At 38.2% G+C, this 27017-nt stretch overlaps 1 protein-coding gene across 5 annotated transcripts in view; it reads right to left on the reverse strand.

The window, feature by feature from the left end:
• SRPK2 (SRSF protein kinase 2) overlaps positions 1-27017 on the reverse strand; it is a 99425-nt gene that overhangs the window by 53593 nt on the left and 18815 nt on the right. For 2 of the 5 annotated variants that reach the window (XM_035896835.1, XM_035896838.1), the window contains exon 2: positions 248-399. The exons of the other annotated variants lie outside the window; for them this stretch is intronic. In XM_035896835.1, coding sequence (XP_035752728.1) covers positions 248-399 — 152 coding nt within the window. The remainder of the gene's footprint in view (positions 1-247; positions 400-27017) is intronic. 5 annotated transcript variants of the gene reach the window in all.

The following is a 27017-nucleotide window of genomic DNA, read 5'->3' on the forward strand; positions in this document are numbered from 1 at the left end:
GCTTAGTTGCCAGCCAGGTTAAACCACGACATATATTTATTGCAAAATGTATAAATAAGCTATGGCTATGTGAAAAAGTAAAGCTGAAGACAGTTGTGTATCTGGACATGAAATGAGGAGTTGTTCATAATTCTTGTATAAATTAATGCCATAATTAAAGATCAGGTCTTTAAAAACCTCCCAAGAACCAGAGTTAAGACTTGCATGACAACATTTATCCTCATTCACATTGCTGAATTGCACACACCTTTACAGTAATCTGCGGGATCCTCTTGCTCCTCATCGTCGGACCCTAAAATCTCCTCCTCTGGCTCTGGCGGGGTGGGTTCCGGCAGGGGTGGAGGTGGGGGCGGGGGGGTGGAGGGAGGTGCAGATGGAGCTTTCTGTTGAGGCTCTGGCCTGAAAACGAAAGAGAGTGCATGCTCAGTGAAGAGCTTCCTCACAGGGGTAACCCAGCCCTCCAGAGGGGAAGAAAAAACGCCTGGGGAAATACCAGTGTGTCATCTTTCAAATCACCTGTGGGACCCTAGGAAGGCATGGACAGAGATATGGAGCTTTCTGTTGAGGCTCTGGCCTGAAAACGAAAGAGAGTGCATGCTCAGTGAAGAGCTTCCTCACAGGGGTAACCCAGCCCTCCAGAGGGGAAGAAAAAACGCCTGGGGAAATACCAGTGTGTCATCTTTCAAATCACCTGTGGGACCCTAGGAAGGCATGGACAGAGATGCACCTGACCAGCCCAAAAGCAGGTCTGAACTGGACTTACTCACTGGAACAGCTTGTAAAAGATACATAAAGTATATAAGCAGACGCGGACAAGCTTTTAGAATTCCTGATGAGCAACTGAGATGATTGAGAAGACATACTTTTTGGAGAATATCAAGTTATTCAAAAGCTCCTGCCTGCTAGCTGAAGGAAGAAAGATCTCATTAATACACAGCAAGAAACAATCTTCTAGCGACACTGACCCAGAACCAGGTGACTTAATGCACTTCTCATCTATAGCTGCTGCCACAAGTATGGAAAGCTGTATCAGTATACAAAATACTGAAAACAGCTATTAGGAACTGAGAGAGACAAATTAGATTTCCTAGGTAGCCTATGATGCGCTCCCAAAACACACACAGCATGCTTTAATATGCACTAATTGGGGGGTAAAAATAAAACCCAAAAAAACCACACCAAAACCCACCACCACCAACCAAGAAGTTTTTTTCTGACTGTCTTACATCTCCAGCTGAGGGGAAAAAAAAAAAAAAAAAAGAAATATGTTTTATATCCTATCCTGAGAAAGGCTGTACTTGGTATTTCTAAACATTTAGAAATTCTGAATATTTTCAGTACATATAAAATCCAGCGTTGAAGCACACCTGTTTGTCAAATGATTAAGAAAGTCTTCTCCACACAGCTTGACACTTATTTTTTTTTATTCATACTTGCCAAATAATACACTTTCAAAATACATTTGCAAAGTAACTTAAAGCATTTGTGCCATCAAAAGCTGCTATAATTTGCATTTGTATCTACTTAAAATCTAAGACATCTGAAAACCACCATATTAACAGTATTTTGTCGTTCATACAATAAATAGAAATCTGTAATTTGCTAATTTTTCAGCTCCTAAAATCTAGATTCAAATACTTCCCTGATCATGAGTAAAAACTGTATTTATGTTTATCCTGCTCCTATAGTCTTCCTCCTTATAATTCCCCCCGCCACTTTTTCTTTCTACACACTGCAATTGTTCAAGACAGACAGAGCATTTGGAGTCGAAGAGTACACAGTTGGTCAGAAATAAATTCCACTGGCAACATGCTCCGCCTGCACAGCAGCTGCTATTACGCCTTTGCTTTAAAGGACATCACTGGAAGTTGCATGCATACCAAATTTATCTGCCCGCTACCCCTTTCAGATAACAACATTCTTCTATTCGTTCAGTAAATGGTCAGATTTTAAAAATAATATTTGGAACTAATTTATTAATGGTTTAAGTTATGATGAGAATCTACCCAAATTAATAAATCTACGTAATTTTTAACTGCATAAAGCTTAGGACAGAATAGAAGAAAGAAAAGGGATGCATTTGTAGGACAAACAATAAATACGTTTGCATGTGCTCTTACTTACATAATTTATACTTTTTTTGCCTTTATCTTTCCTCTTTTACTGCCAACAGATGTCTCTATATTGTAGATTGAGAGGAAAATAAACTGATGCAGCAAATTGAAGGTACAGCACATTCTCTGACCAGTTTATCTCACCACACATTAGATTAATGGCTCTCCAATAGTCTGGTTTCATGGTGTCAGCAAGCTGACAGCCTCCACGCCTGGACTGATGTTGGCAGAAAGCTTTAATCAAACAAATCATAGCGTAAGGATCTACATTACAAACCTTGAAACCTCATCTGCTGCACACAAGGCCATTCTGGATACATAGATCGAGAACTATGAACACTTAAAAATTAATAATGTTAATGATCAGCAAGAAAAATAAAGCACAGTAGAATAGCCTGCAGCTTATCAATATATCTGAAAGCAGTGTGCCAGGTAACATAGGCACATACATCAGTGCTTGGACTCCTTACTTTGGATGGTACCATCACTTTACTTCATTCTGACCACAAGTTTCCATGTTATTATTTTTGTCACATAAGATGGTACAAATATAGCCAAGCCTAGGGTAGTTCAGGGCAATGAGGTACAGGGATCATAAAAATCCACTGAAGTTGTGTCAGTTTTGTCTTTTAAGACAATAACCACTTGCTCTATTTCTTCACATAATAATACTTTAAAGATAACTGCAAGTATTTCTGGAATTCAAGATTTCCGGAATTCACACATTTTGTCACTCATTTTGAAATAAACACCAAGGAATAGCAAGAATCTCCCTCCAAGAGAGAGAGGAAGTGTATAACCCAATATTTCAAAAAAGGCAATATTTGAATTTCTTCCTAGGGAAACAGATTAAGAAAATAGAGTTGCTCCTGAGTCTTTCTCAAGCTACTGTATTTTATTTCGTTTTGAAAAGGGTTATTTTTTTCCTGTATCCAATCCTATTTGTATTTGGTATTCAGGAGTGTTTTCTTATTGTCCTTTGTGGACATCAGGAAGGAAGGACTTTATTTCCTGCTGGAGTTATTTATGATTTTATCTGCAAATAACAAAACACCAATTTAAACTGAGGAAGATCTTTGATTTGTCCTTTTAGCTTTGCTTGCACCTTTTGAAGCAATCAAATATTAGCACATGAAGAAGGGTGAGGGAAAGAAATGCTGCTGAGTTATATCAGTCTGCTAATTCTGCATTATTGGCTTACTTTGCCATTTTTTGCTTCAGTTTAGGATTCTTAGCATTGTTCCTTGGTCTTGTTCACTTTCACATTTCTGAGGTATATGTAAAGATCAAGTTTTCAACACTTGACTTGGCTGCTTAAATTCTGCCTACAAGTTGAATAACTCATCCTGGCATCACCGATGCTTGCTCTTCTTGCCAATACACAATTTCACAGTGTTAGGTTGGACATCGGTTGATAAAAGAACTTCAGTTTTGCTATTTCTTAGTAGCCCTTTCATTGAATTGGAAAGATAAGCTATGATGAATGTTTCAACAATATCTTGCTTCACAATGTATGGCATGGATATGTACTTTGTTCAGCTTAGACTTCATTTTTCCAGTATAGAGTTTGTTAAAATGTGAATTATTTTTTCTTCAAAGTGGACTTTAAAACATCTTTGGCATTAAAAATCCAGCCATTAAGAAAGCTGTGAGTAATAAACGCATATGCTAACCTCCATTTCCTTTTCAGAAACATAATGGTCAAAAACTATCATAACATAACAAGCTACTGACGAGCTGCATTATTTCAAGTTATTACGCTCTCTTATTTCCTAAGATGTTGTATGTATTGATATGCATTAGGTAACACATGCATGCAGAGGCATATACTAAATTTGTTTTTTCTGAAGTAATCACTTGGTACTCTGTAGTCTACCACTACTAGATTATTCATCACCATCCAAGCATAAACACTTAATTAATAAAAGAAGATGACACACCATTTCTAGCCTCACAGTATTCTGTCATTGGGTATGCAGAGAACTGACCACCTCCACAGACTACAATGACAAACCTTATAATTGTATTGAAAGAAGCATTACAAACAATTAACAAACACCAGACAGGATGTTCTATCTTTTAATTACTCTCTTTTAAATAGACAAAAATAAATTTACAGCAGCATCCAATCAAAATACAATAAAATCCTATTTTTAACCTGTTCTTAGAGGGAATGCTTACTAAAAGACAAAAGAAAAGCTGAAGCATTTCTCCTCTACAGTGAACTTGAAGCAAAATACACCAAAACACTGCATGGAGTCTTACAGAAAATCAATTGCCCACTTGAAGAAATGTAAAATTACTGACAACTTGATTTTATTGTTCTCTGTCATGGACATGTTGCTCCATGTTCCAACTGGGGAACAGCCAACAGAAAAAGCAATCTCCATAACATTAAAACCTGAAAATGCTGGGAAAATTATACCATGAGAAATTCAGGAAGAACTGTTCAGTTTTTTTGTTGTTGACGTTGTGGGGTTGTTTGCTATTCTTCTGTTCTGGAAAAGGTAAAACAAGAGCAGCAAGGGTGATTAAAAACACAAAATGCCTTCCATATGGGAAGCATCTGAACATACCAGAACTCTTCAGCCAGAAAAACAGACAGCGGAGATCTATAAAATCTTGAGAGGCACAGAGAAAGCGAATAGGAAATGACTGTTCACTGCCTCTCCCCACACATATTGAGCCAAGTTGACAAAAAAAACTAAAGGAAAAAAATTACTCATGCAACATGATGTTAAAAACTAAAGCCACCTTTTTTCCTCCTGTATCATGGAAAAGAGAAGTTCAAATAGGGCTCAGAAAAAACTCATGGAAGAAAAATCAACGGGTAACTAATATAAAACCGCCTTTGACTGACGAAACCCATTAGCTGGATTTGGGAAAGTATTCAGTAGATCAGGACCCAACACTGTGCTCTTGCCCAGGCAACTGTTCCTGGCCAGAGGGAATGTAGATGGACCTTGGGTCTGGCCTCATGCAGTCACTTTATCTTCAGACATTCCTTCCTTTTCCTCAACAAATGAATGACTTCCATTACTAAAAATCAAAACAGATTTCAGGCCTGTTTATCCAAAATCTTCGAAAATATGACAAAAAATATGTTTTTACTGTTATTATCAAGTAATGGATAATAATGCATCGCAGGCAAGACTGCTATACTTCAAGATTACTTGAAGAAATCCTCACGTTATTCTCCATGGGCAACAGGCGTATAACAGGAGTCCTCCATGAACACTATGAACACTGTACTATAGCCATGGTGAACTACTGAATTTATTAACTTAAAGACTACTTTTAGGTAAACCGAACTTTACCTTGAATGTAGCTAAAACCTGCACCTGATTGTCCTACCTTTAGGAAAGCATTGTCTCAGAAGGAAAACAGACTGAGTCAACTGAAAAAAAATTGGGAAGGAGGCAGAAATTGGTGGGCTTAAGCTAAGAATTACCTCAATCCGAGGGGAAAACAAAACTCTCCTTAAGGTTTCCAGATGAACACATCCAGAGAAATTTTTTGCTAACAGAAAATGCAATTAGAAGGAAGTTAAACGACTCCTTCATATATTTAATAAAGTAATATCTGGAATAAACTGTATCCTAACAAAGTTACGAACCTCCTGACATGTCTACAGAGGCTCTTTGGGGAATTTCAAATTGAAGAGAAAAAAAGGAGGCAGGGGGAGGGTAAATGTCAGAAGAATGTGCTATAAACCTCCTAGTGCAGAGATGTGAGCTTTAAGAAATGTACAAGTGGGTGTGGGTCCATCTGGAAGGAGCTCCAGCTATGCTTCCCTCCAGCTCCAGAAGGCAAAATCCTTCATGCTCCCGGGCAAGGCTCTCAGGTGCTGTAGAGCATGAAGTCTGAAATCTCTATACACAAGTTTCTTCCAGCTGTTATTAGCTGCTTAAGGGCTCAGTCATTTGGATCTCTTTCTCGTTTGTTCAAATGGTGTCTGCTTTACCAGTTGAACTCTTGCCTGTTCTTTTTCCCACATGTAGATTTAGCTTAGTTAGACAGGTGCCTTTTAACAGTGAGCTCTTTGAACCAGAGGCAGCCTTAAACAAAGGCTTTCTAAATAAATCCACACATACACAACACAAAACAAAAACACAAGAAGTATCAAAACAACCCCAAAGTTCTTGCTCAAGGAACAAAACAATGTTGCATATTTCAAATAAGATTTAAAATCGGTTACAGTTCTGAATAATTTTAAATTTTAGCAGTTATGATAAATTATTTGTAATTTAATAATATAATTATTGTTAATTATGCCAGAGGTCATCTTACTGTTTTTAGAAACAAAGTCTATAAATCCAGAAAGAAACAGAGCATAAGGAGACATGTTTTTAACTAATGTGAACTTCAAGAGACAGCTTTGCTTTACATGAAAAACACTATTTGTGTTCTTATACTAGTGCAAAACCATACAACAATTTCCAATTCTAGAAAATCCATGCATAAAAAGAGAGACTGCTGGCATGTCACAAGTACAAAACAGTTTCTACATCTGGTCAGTATTAAACAAGACTATCATTCCTCCTGGAACTGTTAACGTTCTTTCAGAAGATACCTTCATACCACCAAACATCAATCAAAGCACCAGTGGAAACCCCTCCTGGAACAGAGCAGGCTGAGACACGGTAGCTTCTGCAACCGCAAAAGAACAGCAAGATGGAGAATGGATTTTTCATTTCCATCTTGCTTATTAGCTTTTTGGAGACAACCTCAGGCTTCGACATATACCCAAAGTCAAAGTAAAATGCCAAGGAACTCTGCCTTCTTCTGTTCAAAACAACAGGCACTATAAATAAATACCATTTCAAGCAGCTAGTACTGCAGTCTTACCATGCCACCGCCTCAGCCTAGCAGTAGAGTCCTGGTGCAAAGAGAGATCCTCCTCATTTTCCACTCCTCACCATAGAGCTTGTCCCTTGCCTCAGTGCTGGATCTAGCGATTACCCAGCCACAGTTGGTAAAATCCATGAACTTGGCTCCCTTGCTCTGCAGCCACATTGGAGGCAAGGCAAGCAGCACATCGCCACGGGCAGAGCTGAGGGGAACCGGCAGCAGCCTACCATTATATCAAATCACATGTAATGCGAAGCGGTAAGCCCTGCCATGTTTGTAGATATTACAGGAGGTAGCTCTTTTGGGCTTTCTCTGACACGGAGTTACACCAAGTTCACAGAAGTAATTGGTTTCAAGCTCTGAAAGTCAGCCTCAAATGAAATGTCGTTCTCACTCATGCAATTCTGTTAAAATGTTCTTAAGGCAGCAAACCAGAAGCCAAATCTATCCAGGAAGCTTCAACCTTAACTGAACTTGCCAAGGTATTATGTTTTCCCCCTCAAATACTGTTTTTCTCTCAGAGTTCTACTTTTCAGTCCCGTCATCCATTACAACCTTGCAGAAGAAAAACAAGTTAAAAAAGAAAAAACAGACCCAGCTGGTGACACAAAAAGAAAATATCTAGATGTACACTCAGCAGCTTCCACTTTACCCGTATTTCTAGTCACCTAGAAATGTGTCACCTAGTCACTAGCCTAGTGTTGCAAAGTTATTTAAAAAAAAAAAAAAAAAAAAAAAAAAAGCAGCAAAATTCCTACAAGCCAAAGAGGAGAAACACAGCTGTCATAACTCAATGGAATATGTACTGATCAATGGAGAATATAGCGTTTCTTATATATGCATCCTAACATGCCAAAATGAAACCTCCACCCGAAGTAAGTCAGGTAAGGAATATCACTCCAGCGTAATGATAAAAACCTAGTTAAAAAACAAGACCACATATGAAGCTGCACCTTCTCCAAATCCTCCTGCAGCAAGAGTCTGTTCTCACGCTGCTCGGCTCCTTCCTCCCTCTCCCAACCTATGCACCTCCACTTCTGACCAATGAGGACCTGACAGGAAACACTGGCACGCTGTAATGAAGGAGCCACTGTCTGCTTTGACTTCTTTTCCCTCTTGCTATGGTTAAGCTGTGTGATGGATTATTTTTAACAGAATGACGCACAAGTGTATAAATGAAAATTAACTGTTTGCTTTCTTTGTGGCCGTTGTTACGTTGCAGTATTTAATTTCTGACTTTCTCTTTGGCATGTTAAATTATAGTGTTTCTAGTCTTTCTATTAATATGATACAATCAGAAAACATACTGTTGTTGCTTCAGTATCTTACAGTTGCTAATAGCAACAAATTTGCAAGTTTTGAAAGGGAGAGGAAAGAAGCACCCTCTGCTCTCCAACAGCCCTATCCGCCCCTGGAAAAGTTAGTAGATCTAACTTAACTTGGCATCAAAAACCCTTAAGTCAATGACCCTTTGAAGTCAAAGATGGACTCAAATATGAATTCATAACTAAATTATGAAACATGCAATTTAGCCTTTGTTTATCAGTACAAGCCAACAACTTCCTTAGAGTTGATATTAACATACATGCCCTGCAAAGAAGTGTATATTCCATTTATATGTGTTAGAAACCATATGAAGAAAACTGATAATCTTAAGCAAAATGAGCAGGAGTAAATCAACAAACACTGAGCTTTCCTGCATCTGGGAGCAGCAGTTCCACAGAGGTGAAAAAAAAAAGGAATCATGAACAAGGCCACTCCTTAGCTCTGAATCACAGTCCAGAAGAGACTGGTTTTTCATCTCCAGCATGAGGACTTTCACACTGTAATAAGACTGACTCAACAAGGCCTTCTTCAGCTTCTTCTCAGGTAATACACCACGCAACTCATGACCCTTTATTTGATCTTTTTGTCTTCTTGTCTTCATAGAGGTGGTAGCAATTATTACTGTTCAGGTACATGGAAACACTTTTTATTTGGGTAATTGTTTGATAAATGGATATGATAGAAGAGTAACTTAAGTCCCTGAAGAAAAAAAAGTGTGTTTTTTTAAAGTGCATAGATCTCCCAATATTTTTTCACTTTACTTTGCATATTTTTAAATGCGAAATTTTGAGGTGATCTCTTGCTCTCCATTTTTTTTGAAGCTTGCAAGTGAAGGTCCTTTCATTTGACTGGATCTTCAACAAGCAGCAGCTATTTCAGGAGAGTTAGGGAAGTCCCTTCAGTATTTTAGAGCCCTGCCCAGCTGGTTCAGCTGCCTTGCATGATGTAGTTTTGGATACCAAATACTGTGAAAATTCCTGATGACGTTTTCAGAATCTCTTTTGTGTCAGCAAGTCTGAGAATAAGGGTTATCAGATCATCTTACTCATCCCAGCCTTAGCATGTTTTACCTCACAGCATGGATACTGGATGACTCACTTATTGGAATATTCCTATTTCTAACGGCAAGAGAGAGTCTCATCCACGGTAGAAAAGCACTCAAGGAATCCCAGCTGTCGACGTATCCCAGATGAATGTTATCCCTTGTAGAGAAGATGCAACTATAAAGATGCACCTGCCTCCTAGAGTGTGATCTTTCTACATCCTATGCTCATCTTGTAAAAGTAAATTCTGAACCCAGTTTACTACAGGAAGTAGACAGCAACTATTACTACCATGAAGCTATTGCCTCCAGTTCACCTCTTTTCCATATGTAACCCCATCTTAGGGTTTTCTCAGGAAGGCCAATAGTGTCTGCACCTGACCACCACACGGAGCTGTTTGCAAAACTGAAGAACTTTCTGGTTCCAGATTTCAAAAGTCAAATGTCCAGGATAATTGGCATGGCACAGTAAAGGTCAGAAACATGCTGGTGCTGAGTCCTAATGTCAGCGAAGGACAGTGACATCATGACTTCAAACCCATGACATACTACAAGCAGAAACTGAGGTCCAAGGAACATTATGCGTTTACTGCTGTTGAAAAAGGAAACATTAAGGTGTTATGGCAGTGGCAAAGCTTCTGATCTGACTGGTGCTAAAACTAAGACGCGCTACATATGTTTGCAATGTATTGCTTTGACTTTCGCTGAGTCAATGCCAAAGCCAGCTAAAGCCTACTCTCACATTGGCTCAGTTATCTGACAAGCCTCAGAGAAGTCTTCAAGAAGCTATGTAGACTATCAGCAATAATGGATGGAAAAGAGCTGAAGGAAACTCAAGCTGAACCACTGTGTTTCAAGAGACGAAGCTGCGAGGAACTGACAGTGTACCAGGCTCATCTCACCCTATGTACCTGCAGTTACTGCAGAGGCAAAGTTGTTTTCCTACTCCTGAATAAAGATGTGTACATGCAGTCAGTGCCACTGCACACAGGCTACCACTTACAGCTTTGATTTGCTAAACCTCTGAAAAGATCATAGCTGAAACACATGCTGATTGCAGGATGGGATGGAGATATACCACTATGAAGTGAGACATCTTTAAATCATCAGCATGACAAGGCAGCCAAGGCTTGGACAGCTGTAAAATGCCTTTGAGCTTAATCCTGATTGATAGTACAGGTGCCAGACATAGGGAAGAGGCTAATATTCCTCTGTGAACATTTTATCTACTTGGTTTTCTACAAGAGTCACAGTTATGATAAATCAGTTCTCTTTAGACATTTGATGAATTCCTGCTAGGCAACACCAGATACAGACTGTTTAGTGCTAGGGTTGGGAAAGAAAGACGATGATTCACTGAGATGAACAGAGCCCTTCACACTTCTGAAGAATACTGCTTCCAGCTAGGTTCATCATCTCAGAAGGTTCTGACTTCTCAGAACATCCCACTTCACCGAGGTGGAGCAAGTACTTTGCAGTGTAGGAGGCACAGAGAAATGCAAAGAGCTGAGCAAAGGTTCACCCTAGTCCCATCAAAGATAAAAGAGAAACTGCAGACTTTAGAAATCCCTTCCCTTAATGACTCCTGGTACGCAAAAAGAAAATGTAGCATTTTGAGAAAGCTCCTCAATACCTTTAAATCATGCCTTCCTCACTTGTAGCTTTTTCATTAATAACAAAGGAAGATAACTACCTGAAGATCCCAATGTAGATTTAATTCTCCAGAAATATAACTTCGAAGGAAGTCTAAGTGGCCTTTTTTTGTTTATCTTAAACACAACCTTCACTTTTTCACCTCACCACACATCACCTGATGTCCCAGTCTATCCCTAACAGCAATCTTCACAAGTACATGGAAGACAGTTTGCAAAATAATGTTCATAATTCCTCCAATTTCACCTGAATTCCCCTTAGGTATCTGTGTATCAGCTAAACCATTTCTTGAACAAATAATTATGAGATCTAATACACAAATGGCAAACAAAAATATACAGGGAGAAGCAATTGTGCAGACCTACTGGACAGTCTTCAGCAAATAAGGGGCGTGAGGGGCCTGGCTTCTTCACCATTCTCAGTAAGAGGGAGGGAAAATAAAAATACAGGAGTCTGTGTCAGAGCCCTCACCATCCCTATGACCATGCAAAAATGTAGAAAACGGTATACCAAGTATCACTGAAAGATAACAGAGGGTTGAAACAACAAACAAGCGAGGATTATCTTTTGAAAACCCAGAGTAAATAAAGAATACCAGAGGGACAGGACTGCCATAAAAAAAAAAACCAAGATTTTTCTGGAAGTCCTCAAAGACCTCTGTGAAAATGATTTTAAAAGAGTTCAGAAGGTGAAAAGTAGACTGAAAAGGCTAGGAGACTAAGCCAAAACTCAGTCTGTTTTGTCCCTGTTTTTCCTCAGTACAAAACTTCCTTTGTCCTCAGTACAGAAGACTCCTTGCTATTTCCACGCAAATACAGCAGTAATAATTGTGTATATATTTAACAGAGCTGTTCTGTAATGTTAGATAAAAATAGAAATTAATTTTCTACTGCAAACAGCAAACAATAGGTTTCAATTTCCATTGTTATACAGATCTACGTTTTCAACAGATTTATAAAAAATGTTAAAATGTTTTTGTGCCTTGAAATACATTTCCTAACTAAAAATGTAGGTCTGCATCTCTTCCCTTGCATAAAAATACCAACCACAGCACAGCATCAGCCTTTCTCCCAGTGCCACTGCGTTGCCATGGAAACGGGACCCGATTTCTACTGCCAATATAGGTTCCATATAAGCAGGAAAAGAGCTTAAGTAATATTTATATAATATGCAACAGAGGACATATATATGATGTTTATGATTTCATTGGAGGCCTGCAGACTGGCTGAAGTGGCTTAAGGAATTTTCAGACTGTTTCTATCAGATATTCAAAGTATACTTCTATTACTAGCCTCAAAATCATAGCATAGGAAATACATACATATGTGGAATTCAGTATATTCTTTTTTCCCTCTTATTTCCAATCAAAAAGGACAAGCTCCGTACTTCCTAAGTAAATAAAATCACGTTCTTGAACTGTACTGTAAAAAAACTAGAATTTAATTTATTACTTTAAGAGTGAGACAAGCCCTTCACCTTATTCTCAAAAAGCCATGATAGAAGACTATAAAGGGGCTTTTGTTATAGATTTTGAAAAAAAGGAAAGCCAACCTGACCTTCAGTATTCCCCTTCTTTTAATAGGATGGCATGTCTCTTCCCCCCCTGTCCCCTTCAAACAAATTTCCTGCAAAAAATATTGCGGTAAGAATAGTGCCCTGCAATTCTGGTGGTTTTTTGGTTTGCGTTTGGGGTTTTTTTCCTAAATACAAGCTGCATATGCCCACACAGTTGGCCTTCACTGAATCACAGACGGGTTGAGGTTGAAAGGGACCTCTGGAGGTCATCTGGTCCAACGTCCTTGCTGCTCCAGCAGGGCCACCTAGAGCAGGTGCCCAGAACTGTGTCCACATGGCTTATTTTGAATATCTCCAAGGATGGGGACTCCACCACCTCTCTGGGCAACCAACCCATGCCAGTGCTCAGCTTTCAACACCAGGCACGAGATCAGGAGACACAAACTTCTAAAGGGCAAAAAACCCACTGGTTAATGCCTGAAAAATGTTTTCAATACCAAAGCAACTTTATTAGACAGCTTACTGTAAAATGACAAAATAGAAAATACCTTTCAAGTCTATTTAAAGGGGTGGTAAACACTGCAGAGACTCTTAAACACAGAAGAAAAAAATGAAGTCTAATTTACCTCACCTTTGTTAGACTTTCTCAGAACACTTTTTCAAAGGCAACATGTTTTGAAAAGAACTACTGGTCTTAAGTATTTTTTTTTGTTTGGAAGAATTTCTGACTAGAGGTATGAGGGTGGGAGACACAGACACACATATACTCTCTACATGTAGACAGCCTGGGAAAGACTCCCAAAGCCAGGTTCAAATCCCCAATCCGCATGACCTGAGACATAACTTTTATTTCAAGTATCTGTAGTTCTTTCCTATACCATAAGCCAATACCCACAGTCTATTACTAGAGTCAAGTCTCTTTTTCTTACCTATATAGCCCCTCTTCTAAATAAAATGTTTGAAGTTACCAACATTAACTAGAACAAATTATTTTTCTTGAAACAGAAATCCCATGGAAAAGGAACAGACCCAAGAACTTGAGTGCAATGATATCAGATAGGGCTCTTCTAGCACATATCAAAGATCCACATAGGTCACTAGGTTTAGAAAAACACCACTGTGCAAATGTCCAAGGAAAAGCATAAGAGCAAGCTTCCTCTCCCAAGCAGTCCCCTGGTCTCCAACAACTGGCAGCTCAGAGGCCACCAGATGGGATTCCTGTGTATTTAGTAACTCCCACCTGATATTTATTTCACAAATCTACCCAGTTCCCCTACCTTGAGCATATGGAAACTTTTAACATCAGCATACTATGGCATGAAATTCCAGAGCATACTGACACCTTTCCCAAAGGATCACCATCTTGTGTTTGTTCTGTATCTGCCATCTCATAGCTTCAACTGACATTCTTTGGTTCTTCTACTGAAAGTGCCTCTGAACAGTCATTCTGCAGTCACCCTCTCCGTGGCACACAATTTAATAGACATCTACTGTATCCTGCTTGCCATCTGTTTTTCAGCCTTGAAGAGTCCTACTCAATTTTGTCTTTCCTCACAGGAAAGCTGCTCCATAATTCAAGATCCTCCTCTCCACTCTTGCCCGAACCCTGTCATGCTGTACCCTTTGCATGCAATATTCCACAGGTGATGCATGATGGGCTTATATTTTGGCATAATGATATTTTCTACTGTGTTGTCTCCACCTTTGTTCCTAATCATGTACTTGCCTTTTTTAATCACTATTGAACACAAAGCTAATGCTTTTACGAAACACCTGTTTCAATGGTAGTTCCTTAAATAATGATTATCACCTCAGAATCCACTATTTTATATGAAAAGTTATTACTATTTTTCAATGTGTATCACTTTTTTACATTTATCTAGGCTGAACCTCATTTGCTGTTTTGACATCCAAAATGCTGGTATGAATATAGTGAACTAGGCTTGATGCAGTTCTTTGACCAAGAAACACCAAGATAAAACGGGAAAGAAGAACAGCATACACTTTCACCAGATAATATAACCAAAATAAGCTTCTTTTTATCTTCTGGAAAACAAAGAACTAGTTTTGATTACACGTTTTTTCTTGTTTTTAACATCCTAGGTCTATGACTACCTCATATAACTGTGACTCCCCAGAAATGCCTAATTATTTTCTACTGAAAGTGTGATTATGGTATGAGTTATTACATCTTTGAATAGAAGTAGATTAATCAGTAGCACTAAAAGGAAATGACATTTCCTTTTAAAATATCATTTTACATAAAAATAATTATGTATCTCATGAAATTTAACTAAATGAGATTTTAGAATTGTAAAGAGACCTGAAATTAAAAATATTTACCAAAGTCATACACAAAGACTCGTGCTCTGCTTTAGTTAACATCAGAAAGCTCCATAAAACATATACTTTGCAAAATAATGCAGAGAACACTTGTTCTTTAAGATAGTTTTATCTTTTGCTCAAGGTACTACCCAGGTATCATCTCTCTTGAAGAGAATTTATGCAATTTATCAATACAACCTGTGACTTCAAACTAGTCATCACATCCATAGAAATTCAAGTTTCAAGAAGAAATATTTGTCGTTGACAGGAAGAACATATCAACATGAAAACACTGGATACTGCAGATAAAACTAAAAGAGGACAATAGTGTTCACCATGACAATTCTGAAGCCATATGCTAGGAAGATAAAATGTACCTACCTAATTTAGAATATTGAGGAGACTATTAGAAACCTAATTGACTTCAACTCCCTCCACAACAACAGCAGAAAAAAAAAAAAAGGGCACTGACACATTAGGTAAGTAGTAAACCCAGGTATTTAATTTCAAATGAATGATGAGTACTATATTAAGGAAAAGAACAAACTTTATTAAAATAGTTTTGCTTTTTATTGGTAGGGGAGAAGATTACCACTTAGAGATAGGGCTATTTAAATTTCAGTGATAACTAAATGTTTACACTCCCAGAACATGTCACAAAATTAAATTTTTATCAGAAAAACAATGCTTCTCTGGAAACAGCTGCACTAAAAATATCGTAGTGACAACAGGTAAAGATAAATGAGAATAATTTTAAAATCAATCACATAGGCTTCATTATCTCTTTGAAAAAGTCCAGAATCAGCTCAGGCAGTGGAGGCCAGACAGCTCCGAGCTTAAAGCAGATTTTGGCTAAGCAGTCTAGAGAAGATAGTAGTTGCTTCAGGCAATTTATAAATTGGTGGAAATCTTCCATATGTTTGTAGCAGGACAATATATTGAAATGTTTAGTAAATTTTATAGCATAGTATGTTTCATTTTCATTTCATTACTATGATTGCATAGCAGACCTGGCCTTTATAATGTTACTTATTTATTATTTTTCAACAGATACGACTATATTCAAATAAAGACCCTACAAAATATTATCAGGCTGCAACTTAATCCAGTAACAAAGTCATTTTCCCTTCAGCTATTTCTGTACAGACAAACTGCTGTTCTCACAGATGCTTGTTATTCACCTATGTCTATCATTAAATAAAAAGGTAAGTAAAATATCTTCATGAATCATAAATATCTATAAAAATGAATAATAAAACAATTCTCGACTGAAAGCAACTGCTCATTTGAGCAAATGAGAACTCTAGTACTAGAGTGATCTTCGTTCAGATACTCTGACCTTCAGCCGGAGTCTCAACTGTATCTTCCAAAAAAGGCGCATGTTCCATTATACATGGACAATGCATGCATTTGTCAAAAGTATTAGGAATTTTAAGGTCAACTGGGCAAAAGACTAAGCTCACTGTAATAAATACATAAATACGACAAAATGAACAGGAGCAAATCCTTAAGTGAAAACTGAATTTTAAATATAAAATACTAGTCTGCACTTAAATTTCAGGGTAAACCTCAGGCAGTTTGCTCTGACTCTGCTTTAGTTATTTTTCTTACTGCCAGGTCCCACTGGAAATAGTGCCGCACTATCTTATACGCTAACATATGCTCAACTACGTGTAGTTGAAATGGTTTCCAAAGATACTGCCTAATAATAAGATCTTCAATGACCAGAAGCAAAGTTATCATTATAAAGTGGGTTTTGAGCTCTGTGGGTTGTTGTTTCATTTTTTCAATCTGCAGAGTAAAATACAAATCTAAGCTAGGAAAAAGATAGCTGAGGTGAAAACTTTCCTGTTCATCTTCAAGGCTTTGCTCACTGACAACTCCAGCCTCTCCGCACACAGCCTTCAGTTGACCTATCCCAGCAAGAGCAGAAAACAGTCATGAGGTATAAACAGGAAGATACATTCATGCATTTCCGGTGTATTTTCTGACTCTGCTAAGAGAAGTGTTGAGATCAATTAAAGGGAAACAGAGATGTCAGAACTGTGACTTAGCTCATGTTTTCTTACCAGGTTTTGAATTGTGACTGAAAACTACAGCTACCACAGCCTCTGCCCAAAGAAAGGCTTTTGGTTCAAGAATGGAGATCACAGCAAAAGGACTGAGTAGTAAGTGCAAAGATTTTGCCTCAGTTGAGAGGCAAAAAAAGGTACTGTTTTGCCCCTTCAGCCTCTGCCCCTCCTTTTTTGCCATTTATTTCAGGCATTTATCTATGGCAAGTTTTTAATGCTTAGTTATGCGACACATTATCCCTGTGAAAGTAAACCACAATCTTCCTAAGAAAGGAAGTGTTAGGACCAAACAAAAATTAAGCACTCCCTCCCCTTTTGCAAGGTATAGGCTGGTTAAGTTACACAAATATTTGGTTTGCTGAATGGTATTATGTTACATACAAAATTATTCTTACAGAATTAAATGCAACTGTGAATTTGACATTAAGCTATGCTAGGGCACATGGAGGACAGGAAGGTGATTCAAGATAGCCAGCATGGCTTCACCAAGGGCAAGTCCTGCCTGAAGAACCCAGTGGCTTTCTATGATGAAGTGACAACAACAGTGGACATGGAAAAAACAACAGATGTTATCTACCTGGACTTCTGCAAAGCCTTTGACACGGTCCCCCACAACATCCTTCTCTCTAAATTGGGGAGCTATGGACTTGATGGGTGGACTTTTCGGTGGATAAGGAATTGGTTGGATGGTAGCATCTAGAAGGTAGTGGTCAACGGCTCGATGTCCAGATAGAGACCGGTGGCAAGCAGTGTCCCTCAGGGGTCCATACTGGGACCGGTGCCGTTTAATATATTCATCAATGACACAGACAGGTAGTAGAGGCCCCATCCCTGGAAACATCGAAGGCCAGGTTGGACGGGGCTCTGAGCAAACTGATCCAGTTAGTGGTGTCCCTGCTCAATGCAGGGGGGTTGGACTAGATGACCTCTAGATGTCCCTTCCAAACCAAAACATTCTATGATTCTATGATTAATTCATCCATGTTGCAGTTACTCCAAGTTCAGACAGTGAAATGACAGAAGCGAGAGTGCAACGGCTCGGCTGTGACCAGGACAACATGAGAGCAGCCAATGCCACCATCACTAGAGACAGAGGTTCTCCTTTGGCATCCTCTGCAGCACTATGGATTCTCCAAGTACCTTTACCGTGATGCTGCTATTTAATAGCTAGAGAACAGACTTACTGGTTCCTAAGATAGCCAAGGCATCTTTCCCTTGCAGCTTTCTGTCTCCTACTGTTCTTTTGCTCAGGTTAATGCTTGCATCTATGTCACCCTACCAGAGACACTCTTTGCATTTGCATTAGAGCATACAAATCAAAAAGGGGATCAAAATAGTAAGTGGCACATATTAGGTTCAAAGTTCTTAAAAAATGAAAAGTTAGTAAACTCTAAAAAGGGATAAAATGTTTCAGGAAACATTTCCTGAACTTTTGCAATATCCATTGCATTGAACACAACAAGGACTGCATAGAAGACCTGGTCTTCGTAATTTTATTTATTTGTTATTTATCAGCAATGGCCTACGGAAAAGTAATTTGCAAAACATGGTTCTTAAAAGCTTCATCAACAATGTGTAAAAGAAGGATCAGAATATGGTATCACTCTGGGTACTGCAATGAAACAGAATGTCAGAATACACACACATACAAGCAATGGAGCATGCACACATGACACCAACAGAGATGCTTCAGAAGATACATAATTTTGAGGGTTTTTTTCATTTTCAAGAAGGATTTGATACACAGCCACCACACAATTTCTAGGCTCAAGAAGAGTTTTAGCACAGTTCTGTCAGATATAATGAAAGCAGAAGATAATCATACTCATTTTGTAGATGACATGAGCATCCTAAAATTTTGCAACAGAATTTTATTCAGGTCAAGGGAATTCTCACGAACCAGAAACCACGTGAGCAAGACTGCTGCTACAATTTTAAAGAAATATAGCAGTGATTTGCATTGCAATTAATGTGCAATGTAAAACATACGTGGACAGACTCCACACTGAAATAAAAAAAAAGTATTGTTTGCTCCTTACAAAACAGATCTAGGATTTTAGGGTCACATGAATACTGGGGAAGAGGGCTTTAAGAATTGCAGTGTGAGACATTGTTGCAGACATCTTCTAAGAAACAGAGAAAAACAGCTGAAAACAGGTCTGAAGGAAATACAAAACTTTCAATTTTCTTCAGCTTACTTGTTATTTGTATATACATATCTGGCTTAGGAAGCATTCTCTTTTAAATTTAAAGCTCAAATGCAGCAGTCAGGCTGCGTATTTGTACAGGAACGGTTCTTTTGGAAAAAACTGGAAATATTGGAAAACGTAACTTGCTTGGTTGCACTGTTACCTCCCATGCCCTGCTTACTGTAGTTTTATTAATTAAAATATTTTAGAGGTTTGGTTTTTTTTTAAATTCATTTTTTAGCGAAAATCAGAACTTGGATGCATATGCTATTAGTGCTAAATTTGACTACACCCCAGAGCAAGCTCAAACTATAGCATTCTCCTACTCATATATGCATTTTAAACTGAGTTACCACCTGAAAGGCAGGTGCAGACTGCCCTGTCTCCATTCCCAATGATGGAGGAGCCAGGACAGAAACAAGGGAAGCAGTCGGGCCTGCAAAGCCGTACTTTTTTTCAGTGCAGAAGAGAACACTGCTGTAGCAACATACGTGAAATGAGCTTCTAGATTATTTTTTTTTCTCAGCTTGTGACAGTTCTGCAAGGCTAAATAACTGAGCATACGATTCCATGCCTAAAAAAGGTTTACGGATATAGACTTAGAGAAATCCCTACAATGCCTGCAATGCTCTGGCACTTTGGTTTTGAGGGTTTTTTTGTTTGGTTTTCATTTTTTTTAATCTTAAATTACTCTGCTCTTTGAAAGAGACTGGAAGAAATTCACTTATCGGAAAGATCAATTGTAAAAACGAACAGACTGCCTAAACTGTTAAAACCCTTGATAAAACCCCAAGATTTACCAAGCAACCTACCTAAAAAGTGCAGGTACTAGGAACATGGTAGTTTTATTTAGCCTATGGTTGAAAATAAAGTAACAGTTCTCTCTGCTTCCTTCTTCTACCTAGGATCAAATAATGATTAGGAACTACGCTCAAACGACCCACATAAATTTGTTAAATTTAAAACTTCACAGAATTTTTATGGCATTTTTTTCTTTACCATACACCTGCATGAGCTTAAGTAAAGCTAATAATTTCATCTTTTACAAGCTAATAATTACCATAATGGAAATTAAAAGGACACTTAGTAATTGTGTCATTAAGTACATTGCTGCATAAGTGACTATAAACACTGGACAAACTCCTCTGCAAGAAGCTAAATGCTCAAGGTCAAAAAGAAAATGTGGCTACGAACAAAGTCTTGTTCCATATTTTCCCTCTAAATCAAAATACCGAAAATAGATCTGGCATATAGGTCTTTGGAGGAATATAAAAAAAATAAAATAAAACTGAAAATAGCAACTAACTTAAAAAAAAAAAAACTGCTTAAAAATACACACTGCGGATCCCATTTTTACAGCTCAACAACCAGTCCAAACCAAAGGAGCCCATGTTTTGCAGAACTAGTCTCCTAAAATAAGCATGCAAAAAAGACAGTAAATTTTAAAAACTACTGCTGCGAGAGCGTATGAATAGAACAGCAAGTGACAGTTCTGCAAGCCTCCTTTCAAACCAGGAGAATGTGCCCTCAATCCTTCCAAGAAAGGGACTGTAGTTAAATCAAAACATGTCCGAATACAGGGTCTAATCCACACCGAAAACTTATAGATGTGGGCACACTTTTATGCCAACTTAACTTCAAAGGCCATGGTAGGCCATGCTTCAGAAAGACTTAAATTTAAATTGTAACACAAACAGCTCTTAACCTTTTACCTCCTTTAATTTCTCCACATAATTTACAATACTTTGGAAACATTGCAAATAATTAGACAGTTAAAAGAGGACAAGTTATCCTGAATGGTAGGATGAAGAACCATTTTATGAAAACTTTAAAAGGATAGTCAAACCTCAAAATGTAAAAAAAAAAAATGTCACCCAACATTTGTTATAGGGCTTAGCCTTCCCTGGCAAGTGCACCGTGGTGGTGTTAAAGCTGTAAAGACCTAAAGATAGAAGGAAATAAGGCTTACCAAGAACAGCAACAACCTTTTAATAGACAGTTCTTGATACTGGCAATGGAAAGCAGACTAGCATTCAGGCTCAGAGTTTTTCATCAAGAATGACAATAAATTGGTTCTTGCTAGAGTTGAGGAACAAGCTCTGAACCCAAAGACATGCTTACTTTTTCTGACTAATTTGGTCTAATAAAAGCATAAGGTATTCGGTAATGTGAACAGTTTGCATAGCGAAGTTATTTTGGAAAACCACCCTTTTGATAAGCCTGTATCCACCCAGATGATGGACTGAGCAGTTAGGTGTAGTTCTAAACTATGATCCTTCTGCACACACACAACGCAGAAAACTTCAGATAAAGGCTCACAGATTTGACTTCATCCACATTTCTCCATTAGGTGCCCTTTCAGCACTTCCTCGGTGACAACCGCCCCAGAACAATACCACCATCCACCATGTTCACTACATGAAGACCACTCCAGCAGGCTGGCTGCTGTGCTTCTGTCACTGCCCTCAGGCTCAGCTCCATTCCCTGCTCACCCAGCATGTCCACTGGCTTTCCGCAGGGTGACATCTCCATGCTCCTCTTCGGCACTGGGTGCTAGGAATTTTTGAAGAGCATGGTACATGTGAAAATGCCTGAGCAGGTATACACTGATGAGTACAGCCAGCTCTAGTCACAGCTATCCCCGGGTACGATGGCACAGCCTGCCTGGGCTGCACACCGAAAGCACAGTAAGGGGTGCTCACCTCACTGCACTCTCAAGTCCCCCTAAAGTCGTGTCATTATACCTTTACCCATGCAGCAAGGTCAAACCACTACAGATACTGGCAGCCTTGTCAGCACAACCAAGGGCCTTTAGCAGAAAAATGGAGATGCCAGCTTTGAACATAAAAAGCTGAAGCTTTTGACGGCACTACTGCTTGTATTAATGGATTCTTTCCCTTCTTAAATTAAGCAATGAAGGGAGAGAAACTACTGTAGCAAAGAAAATGACTCAAATGTAATGTGAAGGCATCCAATTTAGACTCTCAGTTTGTACTTTGGATTAAGAAAAAAATGTTCTCATACAAAACAGGATCATTGAATTTTCTGGACATGGATAGAGTTACTGAATGTCACACACTAATATTCAACAAAGCCTAGAGCTTAAGTCACTTTTGTACTCTCTCCAAAATCAAAAGAGTTCTTGTTAAAATAGACCATCACTTGCAGGGCCTGACAGTCAACAGTCTGATTTAGAGAAGAGGCTCTTTCTAACAACACTGTAGAACAGTCTGTGTAAAAACCAAGCTAAAAATAACCTTGACTTTTGTGAGAAAAAAAGAGTCTAATGAAACACAATTAATTAAATAATATTTTTATGAGGATTTTTTTTCTCCCTTCTGGCAGAAGGAAGAAACTGCATTCCAGAGTTACACAACTTATACAGTACCTTAAATCCAAAGTTACGCCACCTGCCTTCAAAACTGCAAATTGGTCTGGCTGAATATAACCTTACTCTTGAGCACTGCTCATGAACTGTCATTCAGATTTAAAAAAAACAGACTGACAAGTGGGTGTAATATTCAAGCAGCATGTGGTGCATGTACACAGTGGTGAAAGGGGACTCTAATTCTTAGCAGACTATAAGGAACTATTAACATCTATTAAAAATCCAGACATACAAGGCAAAGATTTACTTAGTATTTATTTCTAATTACAACTGATTTTTGCACTTTTACTGTACTTTGATTTCCCCTTCCAAGAGAGAAGGAAAAAAAGGAAGCACATAATCTACATATCTATTAAGCGTGGAGAAAGAGTGCAAGAGGCGCAGCTGGCATTCACACAATTCCCAAAGTCAGGGACACGCCAAATAGCAAAGCTTTGCACGGTGGTTTCTACAAAACCTCAGAGAGGCCTTCTTTTAGTTAGCTATGCTACATCTCACTTACACATCTTTTAAACCCAGGTTCCCAAACAAGTCTGGGTTCAAGAAAGCATTAATAAAGTTATAACTTCATAATTTTTTGAGATACTGGTTTTGCCTTTACAGACCCTAAAATGGGTTGCATTAATACTACATTTTCTTAAGAAAGGAAGTATAAAGAGCATTAAAAACTTGTGAAGAAGACTTTAAGGAATCTTTTACTTCCTTAAGTTCACAGCAGCAATCACATCTTTTTTGAAGAAGCAGCAGCAGCTTCTTGAGGGCTTCCAAAAAAGATCATAGAGTAGAATAAACCAGCATTTTCCATGGAAAATATAATTAGATTGTCACTAATCTGAACGGTGTCAAAATTTCATGACTAACCTTATAAAAGTGTCTTCTCATTTTGCTTCAAAAAGGGAGAAGTGTAATTTATTTTTATACAGGGTGATTTTCAGCATTTTAGACATTGCTAAAGCTCTGGATAAACACAGTATTACTGAACATGGCTCGTAGCTTTCAGTAAATAAATTAGTGTGTGGGTGCAACCAAAAATTTTATGGCAGTACTACAGCAAATGAGGACTGAAGTTAACTTGCAAGACTATTCAAATTGTTGTGGGAGAGATGAAAACCAAGCTGGGAAATCATCATGGAGATATGAAGCACACACAAGTGACAAAGTGGCTGTGATGCCAGCTGCCACATGTAAGCACCAGAGAATGGAATTTACGTATCAGTTACGAAAACAGGAAAGCAGCAGTTGAATCTATGTAAATTTAAAATGGTCCCCACTTATCTGTAGGAACAGGCTATATGGTAGTTTGAAACTTTTTAACTGTAATGGAAGCAAAAGACTGAATAAAGAGTAGAAGAGAACTGCTAAATTTTTAAAGCTTTTCATTTTTAAAACAACTCAAAATCAGGATTGCAACCTAAAGCCATTAATATTAAGCCTAGAGGCTAATTCAGTAATTGTTCAAATTAGGAAGACAACTGAACTGAAATTTTCCAAGAACTAATACTTTTGTCACAACAAAAAGTTCTGACTTTGGTTCTCTACACATTAAGGGAGGACTCCAAAACACTGCCTTGACTTCACTGATTCTGTATGTACTTCCACAGTCCTTCTATTTCCATAAAAATACATACAAAATGTATACTATGAGTACATAAAGCAAATGCAAAACCACTTAAGTACTGAAAAGGTTTGTCCAGTTTTGAATGAACCCCATGACCTTGCATCTATCTCATGTATAATTACCTTGCTACTGTCACCAAAAATTGTCTTGCACCTGCTTACCAGTCTATTGCCTAAAAAAAAACCAAACAACCCCCCCCCCAAAACCTTTTAAAACAGGAAGGTATAGGATTATATACCCTCCTTTTACAAGTTCTTTAAGAAGTTTGAAAACCTGTAAATTTTCATTTTGGAATTTAAATATTTTTCTTCCTTGTTCTTACTTTAGACATTAAACTACCATCTATGTTAGAAGATTCTGTAGGTGGTTAAAAGAATTATGTAATTATGACTTTAGAGACACTCTGGATGATTAACCTAAGAATCAAGATGAGATGTAAGGTTTTATTCTGTTTTTCCCCTCCACCCCAGTCTGCCTTGATAAGGATTCAACAACTCTGCCACTTTAATTAAAACAGTGAGAACTACTAATGCACATCTGACTCATGCAAAAAAACCTCCAGCAAAACAGAGAAGATACCAGACTAGAAATTCTATTTAAAAGATGTAAAAAGCTGGATGAGAGTATCAAAAACATTTTGGGAGAGTAGGAGGGGAACAGTCCAGAACACCTTCATAACTTCTGTACACATTTCAAAAATAAGGTACAAGTTTATTTCTTCTTTATTCTGTACATGGCATGTTCAAAATAATAATTAGGGAGAAATAGTTATGACTTTTTGCTTAGCACCTGAAATGGCTTCAACAACTTACTATTCAGCATTTCGAAATGGTCTTCATAATAAAGGACTACTACAGAATTATTTTCTAGAAAAAGAACACTGAGTTTGTGATTTTTACTACATACTACTGATCACTTCCAAACCCACACACATTCATTTTTTTCTTATCTACAGACCTGAGACTTTATTCAGTGATCTACATTGACCGAGCTCTTCAAAACCTTCCCATGAAATTGCAACACCCAATACTTCTACATGTGATTTAAGCAAAGTTCTGCAATTTTAGTATAAAACAGCACAACTGTTATTCTACCTGTAGAGAAACAGTAATCAACAATGGCATATTTTTATCTTCAAAAAAAATTTTTTCTTAGCTAAAGAGTTCAAAAATTATCTGTGCCAACTATGGTCTATTAGCAATCAGTATGAAAAAGTCCAGATTTACTTGTGCCATTTTCACATTGCAACTCAGTCTTCCCAAAAGTAAAACTTAACTTGACAATACACATCGCTACTTTGAGTTCTGCGAGCAGAAGAACAGCCACACCGAGTTAGATCAAAGTTGCATCTAGTCTGTTACCCTATTCCTGACAGTGGACATCTTGGGAAGGGTACAGGAATGATCAAACACCTGACAACAGCCAAACACTGGCCCAGTCTGCAACAATTTGCCACAGGGACTCCTTGGGCCACAAATGGGAACTTTGTATTTACCAGTCTTCAGTGACGTATTTTTCTATAAACGTGTTCAGTCACCTCCTGAACTGATGAAAATTTAACATTAACATCCCGTGGCATGGACTTCCACACACTTAACTGCCCACGTTTGAGGAACAACTTCCTTTTGTTTGTTCAGGAAACACCTGCAAGCTTCCTGTATTGGAAGAAATGGTGAAAAAATATTTACTCTTTTCATGTTGCTCACGATTTTACAAATTCCATGTCACTTCTCTCAACCATTTATTATATTTTTTCTGAGATGGTGAGCAGGCACTGAGTGCCATATTTAAGGCACAAGATCCTGCTTATTTATCCACTGATCACAATTCCTTTTCTGATAGTCTCTAACATCCTACTTACAGTCCTATTACAGTACCAAGCTGTGACTTCCCTCAATACAATATTCCTCCAATACAGATAACTGCACTACATCCCATCACTAGATGTAAAGATTTTTCCCCCATGAGCTTCATTTTATACTTATTACACTTTTAAGTAATTATCGCCCTCTTGTAGAGTTTCTTCTGAAATTTTTCAGCAATCCCTCCATTTTACTATCCAGAACAAATCAGCACCATCAGTACTAGTGTTTCTGTCTCAGAAGTAGTGCACAGAAGAGACACGAGTTATACAGCCAATGCAAGACAGGGCACGGAATAAACAACAGCAGAAGAATATGCACAGCAGAAGAAGGAATAAATCATTGCCTTCCCTTCCTTACTTTTTTTGGTGGCAGGGAGCTAATCTCCTTGCTTTTTCCTTTCCTGGGGCTGATCTGTATTTCAGTCATATGTACAGAATCAACCTTATAGCTCAATGTCACTGTGAAAAAGTCAGTCTTGCTCTCTCATAGTCACGGGCATGCAGTCCTGCCCTCTCCTCTCCACCAGCTCTAGCGCTCATTCATTCACTTCTTTTGGAGGATGTTCTAACAAGGTGAAGCAGAACGGGCAAGTTGCAAAGTGAGTGCAGATGCTGGCATAAGATAAGAACAAAACTGCATGGACGATGGATCAGTTATTTTGATGGTAATGAGCTCTTGGATTTGCTGTTATCTTCTGAGTGATAATTATTAGAATTATCTCTTTAGAAACTGACAGATTGAAGCTTCACAATTTACTTAGGCTGATCCAAGTTGATGCTTCCAGTGAGAGAGACTGTCCTGCCTTCTGCTTATTTCCAGGCATTTCTTCTGCCAGCATTTGCGCTCACACTGCTATGCTATATAGCTCCCTAATCCAGATCAAAACCTCCTCCCATCCTCTGGGGCAATTTTCAGAGTGATCAAACCTTGATCCAACTGACTGCATCAAAAGCACCAGTGCCAGCACTAGAGAAGAACAGAAGAAGCAAGTGCTGGGGATAAGGTAAGACTTTAAATGTAGGCTTAAGCCAACTGTGAAACTGTGCTCTTGATGTGTCT

Source organism: Egretta garzetta, unplaced genomic scaffold, assembly GCF_000687185.1.
Source record: "Egretta garzetta isolate BGI_Z169 unplaced genomic scaffold, ASM68718v1 scaffold156, whole genome shotgun sequence".
Taxonomy (NCBI): Eukaryota; Metazoa; Chordata; class Aves; order Pelecaniformes; family Ardeidae; genus Egretta; species Egretta garzetta.